Source organism: Lissotriton vulgaris, chromosome 12 (assembly GCF_964263255.1).
Source record: "Lissotriton vulgaris chromosome 12, aLisVul1.2, whole genome shotgun sequence".
Classification (NCBI taxonomy): domain Eukaryota; kingdom Metazoa; phylum Chordata; class Amphibia; order Caudata; family Salamandridae; genus Lissotriton; species Lissotriton vulgaris.
This window is the reverse complement of record NC_141700.1, coordinates 147,590,904-147,599,971: the sequence shown is the minus strand read 5'-3', so window position 1 is coordinate 147,599,971 and position 9,068 is coordinate 147,590,904. Positions and strand designations below refer to the sequence as shown.

General features: G+C 44.5%; 1 protein-coding gene across 1 annotated transcript; it reads right to left on the bottom strand.

Moving 5' to 3' along the window:
• Positions 1-836: 836 nt before the first annotated feature.
• On the bottom strand, positions 837-8,734 carry LOC147673710 (uncharacterized). The gene is made up of 3 exons (XM_086947630.1): positions 8,698-8,734; positions 6,108-6,267; positions 837-4,374 (listed from the first exon to the last, which is right to left on the bottom strand). Exons 2-3 carry the CDS (start codon positions 6,243-6,245, stop codon positions 2,359-2,361), a joined length of 2,154 nt encoding a protein of 717 aa, XP_086803756.1. The 5' UTR covers positions 6,246-6,267; positions 8,698-8,734; the 3' UTR covers positions 837-2,358.
• Positions 8,735-9,068: the final 334 nt, after the last annotated feature.

The following is a 9,068-nucleotide window of genomic DNA, read 5'->3' as shown; positions in this document are numbered from 1 at the left end:
GGGATGGTGTACTAGATCTGTCTGGGGGTGCTGTGATAGATGTGTCTGGCGGTGGTGTAACAGTCATTTTTGGGGGTGGCGTAATAGATGTTTCTGGCTGTGGTGTAACAGTTATTTTTGGGAGCAGGGGAATAGATGTTTCTGGGGTGGTGTAATAGATGTTTCTGGGGGTGCTGTAATAGATGTTTCTGGAGGTGGTGTAATATATGTTTCTGGGGGTGCTGTAATAGATGTTTCTGGGGGTGGTGTAACAGTTGTTTCTGGGTGCAGTGAAATAGATGTATCGGGGGTGGTGTAATAGATGTTTCTCAGGGTGCTATAACAGATGTTTCTTGGGGGTGCTGTGATAGATGTGTCTGGGAGTGGTGCAATAGATGTTTCTTGGGGGTGCTGTGATAGATGTGTCTGGGAGTGGTGTAATAGATGTTTCTAGGGGTGCTGTGATAGATGTGTCTGGGGTGGTGTAACAGTCGTTTCTGGGGTGGTGTAATAGATGTTTCTGGGGGTTGGGGTAATAGATGTTTCTGGGGTGGTATAATAGATGTGTCTGGTTGGGTTATATTAGATGTTTCCCGGGTTTGCTGTGATAAATGTGCCTGGGGGTGGTGTACTAGATCTGTCTGGGGGTGCTGTGATAGATGTGGCTGGCGGTGGTGTAACAGTCATTTTTGGGGGTGGTGTAAAAGATGTTTCTGGCTGTGGTGTAACAGTTATTTTTGGGAGCAGGGGAATAGATGTTTCTGGGGTGGTGTAATAGATGTTTCTGGGGGTGCTGTAATAGATGTTTCTGGGGGTGATGTAAAAGTTGTTTCTGGGGGCGGTGAAATAGATGTATCTGGGGGTGGTGTAATAGATGTTTCTCAGAGTGCTATAATAGATGTTTCCTGGCGGTGCTGCGATCGATGTGCCTGGGAGGGGTGTAATAAATGTATCTTGGGGGTGCTGTGATAGATGTGTCTGGGAGTGGTGTAATAGATGTTTCTAGGGGGTGCTGTGATAGATGTGTCTGGGGTGGTGTAACAGTCGTTTCTCGGTGTGCTGTGCTAGATGTGTCTGAGGTGGTGTAATAGATGTGTCTGGGGGGCTGTGATAGATGTTGCTGGGGATGGTGTAACAGTTGTTTCTGGGGTGGTGTAATAGATGTATCTGAGGGTGGTGTAATAGATGTCTCTGGGGGTGGTGTAACAGTTGTTTCTGGGGGGGTGTAACAGCTGTTTCTGGGGTGCTGTAATAGATGTATCTGAGGGTGGTGTGATAGATGTTTCTTGGGGTGGGGTAATAGATATGTCTGGAGTGGTGTAATAGATGTTTCTGGGGGTGGGGTAATAGATGTATCTTGGGGTGGTGTAATAGATGTTTCTGGGGGGCTGTGATAGATGTATCTTGGGGTGGTGTAATAGATGTTTCTGGGGTGGTGTAATAGATGTCTCTGGGGGTGGTGTGATAGATGTGTCTGGGGGTGGTGTAACAGTTGTTTCTGAGGGGGTGTAACAGTTGTTTCTGGGGTGCTGTAATAGATGTATCGGAGGGTGGTGTGATAGATGTTTCTTGGGGTGGGGTAATAGATATGTCTGGAGTGGTGTAATAGATGTTTCTGGGGGTGGGGTAATAGATGTATCTTGGGGTGGTGTAATAGATGTTTCTGGGGGTTGTGTAATAGATGTGTCTGGGGTGGTGTAACAGTTGTTTCTGGGGTTGGGTAATAGATGTATCTGAGGGCGGTGTAATAGATGTTTCTGGGGCGGTGAAATAGATGTTTCTGGGGATGGTTGTAACAGTTGTATCTGGGGTAGTGTAATAGATGTATCTGAGGGTGGTGTAATAGATGTTTCTTGGGGTGGGGTAATAGCTGTATCTTGGGGTGGTGTAATAGATGTTTCTCGTGTGCTATGATAGGTGTGCCTGGGGGTGGTGTAATAGATGTGTTTGGGGATGCTGTGATAGATGTTGCTGGGGGTGGTGTGATAGAAGTTTCTGGGGGTGGTGTAACAGATGTTTCTGGGGTGGTGTAATAGATGTATCTGAGGGTTTTGTAATAGATGTTTCTGAGGGTGAGGTAATAGATGTATCTTGGGGTGGTGTTATAGATGTTTCTCGGTGTGCTGTGATAAATGTGTCTGGGGGTGGTGTATTAGATGTGTCTGGGGGCTGTGATGGATGTTGCTGGGGTGGTGTAACAGTTGTTTCTGGGGTGGTGAAATAGATGTATCTAAGGGTGGTGTAATAGATGTTTCTGGGGGTGGGGTAATAGATGTATGTTGGGGTGGTGTAATAGACTGGTATGGACTTAGTTTTGGGAGAGGAAACCGAGATTATCTTAGGCAGCGATGCAGGTTTTGTTTCAAGCTCTACTCCTGTCTAGTCTGATTTTGTGTTTGTAGGTGCCTTGCACATAGAGTGTGGTGTTGACTTTGTGTCATGAACTGTAGCTGGCTTTTTTTCTGGTAATGGCATTGACTTTGTCACTAAAACTAGCTCGCCTTTCGTTACCGTGGCTGGCTTTTTCTCTGTTGCTGACTTTGATTCAGGTGTTGGCTTTGATTCAGGCACTGATGCGTTCTTTGCTTCTGGCTTTGGTGCTGGTTTTGATTCAGACACTAGTGCTGGCTTTGTTTCAAACACTGGTGCTTTCTTTGCTTCTGGAACTGATGATGGCTTTGTTTCTGAAACTGATTTGGTTTCTGGCACTGGCACTGGCTTTGTTTCAGGCACTGGTGCTTTCTTTGCTTCTGGAACTGGTGCTGGCTTTGTTTCAAACACTGGCGCTTTCTTTGCTTCTGGCACTGATTCTGGCTTTGTTGTTGACACTGACTTTGTTTCTGACACTGACTTTGTTTCTGGCACTGGTGCTTTATTTGCTTCTGGAACTTTTGCTGGCTTTGTTTCTGACACTGACTTTGTTTCTGGCACTGGCGCCGGCTTTGTTTCAAACACTGGTGCTTTCTTTGCTTCCGGCACTGGAGATGGCTTTGTTTCAAACACTGGTGCTTTCTTTGCTTCTGGCACTGATGCTGGCTTTCTTTCTGACACTGACTTTGTTTCTGACACTGAACATGTTTCTGTTACTGGTGCTTTATTTGCTTCTGGAACTGGTGCTGGCTTTGTTTCAAACACTGATGCTTTCTTTGCTTCTGGCACTGATGCTGGCTTTGTTTCTAACACTGACTTTGTTTCTGACACTGACTTTGTTTCTGGCACTTGTGCTTTCTTTGCTTCTGGAACTGGTGCTGGCTTTGTTTCAAACACTGGTGCTTTCTTTGCTTCCGGCACTGGTGCTGGCTTTGTTTCAAACACTGGTGCTTTCTTTGCTTCTGGCACTGATGCTGGCTTTGTTTCTGACACTGACTTTGTTTCTGACACTGACTTTGTTTCTGGCACTGGTGCTTTATTTGCTTCTTGAACTGGTGCTGGCTTTGTTTCAAACACAGGTACTTTCTTTGCTTCCGGCACTGGTGCTGGCTTTGTTTCAAACACTGGTGCTTTCTTTGCTTCTGGCACTGATACCGGCTTTGTTTCTGACACTGACTTTGTTTCTGGCACTGGCGCTGGTGTTGGCTTTGTTTCAAACACTGGTGCTTTCTTTGCTTCTGGAACTGATGCTGGCTTTGTTTCTGACACTGACTTTGTTTCTGGCACTGGTGCTTTATTTGCTTCTGGAACTGGTGCAGGCTTTGTTTCAAATACTGGTGCTTTCTTTGCTTCTGGCACTGGTGCTGGCTTTGTTTCAAACACTGGTGCTTTCTTTACTTCTGGCACCGATGCTGGCTTTGTTTCTGACACTGACTTTGTTTCTGACACTGACTTTGTTTCTGGCACTTGCTTTGTTTCAGGCACTGGTGCTTTCTTTGCTTCTGGAACTAGTGCTGGATTTGTTTCAGGCACTGGTGCTTTCTTTACTTCTGGCACTGATGCTGGCTTTGTTTCTGACACTGGCTTTGTTTCTGGCACTGGCTTTGTTTCAGGCACTGGTGCTTTCTTTGCTTCTGAAACTGGTGCTGGCTTTGTTTCTGGTGCTGGTGTTTTCTTTGTTTCTGGAGCTGGTGCTGGCTGCTTTGTTTCAAGCACTGACTTTGTTTCTGGAGCTGGCGACTTTTTTTCTGGCACCGACTTTGTTTCTGGAGATGGTGCTGGCTTTGTTTTTGGAACTGACGCTGACTTGGTTTTCGTTTCTGCTACTGGCACAGGTTTCTTCTGAGCGTAATCAGGATGTGATATTCCACAAGACTCGTTTTCTTGCTCCTCACTCACATGCTGCTCATACGACATTCCAAGCGCAGATACTAGGACCAAGAACTCGCCAAAATCAATCTCCCCATCTTGATTTTCATCCAAAACTTTCATCAGTGAGTTGATTGATTTCTTTTCATTAGAGTTCTAGAATAAAACAAGAAAATGATAAACATCTACTCATGCAGCAAGAGCAAAACGTTTCTTAATCAAGAAACTAAATGACCTCTCGATGAAATATCTAGGCATTTGGCCAGCATCTGCTGTTCAGGCCGTAGTTGCTGCGTTTAATTGTGAAGACTCTACTCCCGCTAACTTACCACTGCCCTCACTCAAGGGAAGACGGGAAATGCCAGGGTAGGATTGGCATCCATACCAAAGTCCTGTTGATGTTCGTTGTAGCGCTTGTCCAAACAATGGGTTAACCTCTGAAGGATTTGACAGGCACAAACCATAGGTTTTCAAACATGCAAAGTCAAGTAACTGCAAAATGAATAATTGAATAACAGAATGCTGCACAATGTCAAACATTTACCCTTGTACTATGATCTGGGACTAAATCCATCCTTTTTGTTGCTATTTATGCCATTCCAGTTCAGACCTTGTCATATGCAAATCAGTTTTGACCCTGTGCCCCATGGGAACACTCCAGCACTGCCAGGCCAGATCCTCTCTGGACTGGAAACAAGCATCCTAGGACCGGTTTGGGGGTTTCAGTCCTCATCAGCCAGGATAGCTTGACTCCAGTGGCATGGAGAGCACGGGACTCACGTCTGAGCATACCAGTCCCACTCGGGGTGACAAATGCAAAAAGAGGAATTGATGGACAGAATGCATACATTCACCCCAGTACAGAGATCTAGACCTAAATCCATCGTTTTTTTGCACCCCGTGCCATTCCAGTTCAGACCCGGCCAAGTAACTGAGCACAAACTAGTGTGCATGATCATTAGCTTCTGGTGTTTTCTGAAAGTGTTCATTTCTTGAAGTGTTCACTCTTCCTCAAAAGGTGTTTGGGGGCTTAGCAGCGGAACATTTTAATAAAATGAGATTAAATAGTGTATTTCACACCACAGTTATCACACAAACGTGTTGAAACGTTTTAGGCCATGACAAGGCACTCAAAATATATTCCAGTATTTTAACAGTGTGTCAAGCAAACTTGGCGATCTCTAGAAAAGTTGCTGATTCACACACCCAATCATAATATTGAGAACATTGTGCACTTTTTAATACAATTTACCTAAAAATATTAAAGCCATCGGAAATACAGACGGTTCTGAAAATGCAATTTCAAACAGTTTATTATTTAGCATGCAACCACGATTCTACTTTTCACTCCCATGCTCCTTCCAAATATTTTCTAAGTCGTATGCTATCTTCTAGAATCCGGCAAATCAGCATTTCTAGAAATATTTTGTACATCGCTGCTGTGTGTCGGCTCTGGGCCCTCTTAAAAGCTCGAAGAAGCCGATGGGTAAAAGCAATCCTAAATATTAATTTCCTGAGAGTGCCAGTAATTACCACTCAAGTATGTGCTTCAGATGTGTTTTTGAAAATACAATTAATTTGTCTTCAAACACGCCCACCGTGATTTATGACGGCCAGGAGCCGTCATGAGCACCGCAGCACCACGCCCACCCCCTGCACCGTGGCGGAATTCGCACCGTGGCGAAGGGGTAAATAGTTTTCAAATGAGCATCCCTTTTTTAGAGCAAGCCCGGTCAACACTGCCTTCTCACTCAGAAAGCCATCCTTGAAAGGGTATTCCAGTAGCCTCTTTCTTGCTTCCTAAAGGAAACTAAAAGTAATGCATTGCATGTTGACAAGAAGACCATGTACAGATACCGGATCCTTCTGACAATGTTGTGCTGTTTTACCTGAAGTGATTGCGGGAGCTCCTCTCGGATCAGCTTGGTGAGCTCTGCCTTGTTCAGCTTGTAACGACCGGATTCCTTTTCGCCATACTTCTTGAATAGCTCATGAATACAGCTGATCACTTCGATAAGACTGCACATCTTTGCACGATGTAGAGGCGACCTAGTATGCAAAGAGAAAGGAGACTTTGCTAAAAGAGGATTCCTGAGGCACCTTAGGATTAGCCAATGGCTCCATGGAGGCTAGCGTACAATGGGGCATATGTACAAGCCCCTATCGCCACGAGAACATCACTTTTTGTGACGTTCCCGTGGTGATACGGGCCTTGCCTTATGTACAAAGCAGCGTTAAGCCACTTAATGTGGCTTAACGCTGCCTTGTACATAAGGCATCCTTTAACGCTATGTTTATTGTCAAAGGGGCGTGCAGTGGGAGTTGTGGTGGGCGTTCCACCGCAACACCCATTGTATTTGACGCTGTCCCCTATGTACAAGGGTGGCGTACATAGGAGGCATTTCCGAAGTGGCAGAGTATGTTGTTAAGCCCAGGATGCTAATGCCTCTCTCCGCCACTTCTATTGTACTTATCCTTCAATGTCTCTGGTCTGGATTTCCTTTTCACCGAATCCTGTGATCTTCTAAGTAATGTGGACAGAGAAGTAAGCCCTCATTGTGCATTAGATAGTTAGAGGAAAGCCCAGGACATGACACCGGTGTGTTCAGTAGCATTGGGTAACCAACAGAAAATAAAGTGGTGCAGAGAGCTCCAAATGTCCATTGTTAGATATGAGAAGAATAACACTCAACTTTTTAGATCACATAATTTTTCGTTCAGTAAATTTATACATGCCAGAATGAAAAGCTGTGTGATTGGGAAAGCCATGACTGGCTAAATACCCCATAAAAGAAACAAGGCATAACCTGGAATCCTAGGAAGTCTATTGAAGAAACATTGGTGAGACCTCCCTTGGAAAGTAATATCTGTTTTTAAGGGTTTCTTCAACCGAGAAATTAAAAGATTATTCCATGGTCAGCTATCAAAATGGGTAAGGGACTATGACAGGTAAGACCCAAGAATCTGGCAGGGACATCTACTGAGATGCAAGTGGGGAGTATTATTATTTGAAAAAGACATGGTGGAGCAGAAGGCTTTAGTGCTATAAAACAATTATTTTCACAAGAGTGCCATATTCATTGCTTTGCCTCGCCCCAGTGGTAGTGATGGAGAGAAAACAGACAAATTAGGGCCATACTCAGACTTTTAGTTTAGGTAGGTGAAGGGATTTATAGAGCATGGGCTTAGCTACAAAGGAGCAGAGGGTTATCCACAGTAAGGGATCTAGGGGAAGGCAAGGATACAGGGTTTTATGTAGGGTACAGAAGAGAGAGGATCTTAAAGGTGGGTGGTCTTTTCAGGAAAGGGAGCATCAGGGGGAGTTATAAGATGATTGCAAGCGTACAGTTCATCTGCTTAGTCTCTAATGAATTTACGTATCTCAGACATTTTGGAAACAGGTTTTCTGACTTTTAAACCATCGAAATATATATCAATCTATTTAGTCCAGTAGGAGTCAAGAAACTTTGTCTGTAAACACTAGCCTAGTCCAGGTAGCACGAGACAACAAAAACAGGGGCAAATGTACTATTTTTTCAAGCAAAGAAACACAGTGCGGCAACCCAAGATTCTGCTCTAGGTTGTGTGAAAGCGAGAGAGCATGACAGAACCACAAATACAAAGATAGGACACTGCGTCCCTCTTCACAAGAGCTTCACACTTTCCGGCTGCCTAGCACCGCACACTCACCTTTGCACAATAGTGCAAATATATTTGTGTGAGTCTGGCATGGGTTTTGTAATGGAAGGGTACCCTTCCTGCACAACATACTATGCTTACACTTAATTGTAACCTTTCCCACTTTGCTTGTGCACACATACAAAGTAGGAAATCGTTTGTTGTGCCTGCCTCAGGAAGGCTACATTTGTTAATCAAAAGCTTTATCCACAGATGTTTATAAACAGGACTTTGCATCAGAAACCATGGGTGTTAGTGTGTAAACGCACCACCCACGTGACAGCCCTTTGATACAAAGTAGAAAAGAAATGTACTCTATTAGAGTAAAAGTAAATCCCAACTCAGCACTTCGCATAATGTTTGTTACTTTGCACTAGTGCATAGCGTGGGTAAATCCTGGCCGAAATCTTAATTAGTTACCTAAAAAAATGTCTTTAGAGTAGCAAAGAGCTGCCTTTTGGCACTTTAAATAACAACAAATGCGCAGAAATGCAAAAAGTAATAGCAAAATCAGAAACTGTGTCCTGACTTGCTAAGATCCAGCTCAGGTTTGCAAACACATTTTACAGAGACAACAGAAACAGAGAGCCTGGCTCTTCAACACACACATTTTACAGAATGAACCTATGCAATGACGTAGCCCGCGTGCTCTACTAAACCTAGGGTAAGCTAGGCCCCATACATGCAAATGCAGAAACCTGCCTCCAGAAGAGCATCACCTGACCCAAAACCCAGAACATACTTCAGCCAGTGCCGAGAAGTCCACGTCAGGCCGCTACAGTTAATATAAATGTCACTCACCTGAGGCAGCAGTGGGTAATCACCGAGGAGACGTGGGGAGTTTGTGAAACCTTGGAATCCTATGGTGTTTTATACAGGCCACCTTGAGGCTCCTCCCTCTCGCGTGAGGATGACGCCCTTCCTCCTGGACGTGACTTTATTCCTTGCTATGTATCAGGAGAGACGTATTCTATTTCGTCATCGCCCAAGCTGCCTGCCCTTCCTTGAAAGCGAGGGAGACGTGCAGCTGATTCATGGAAAGGCAAAATTTGGAGCAACTCGCTGAACCGGTTAATTCTTTCCTAATTGATACTTAATGAATCCTTTCTTGAATGTGAACATTTTCAAATTAAATCTGCTTTTTCCTCCAGCAGGTCGGCGATGCGGTATCA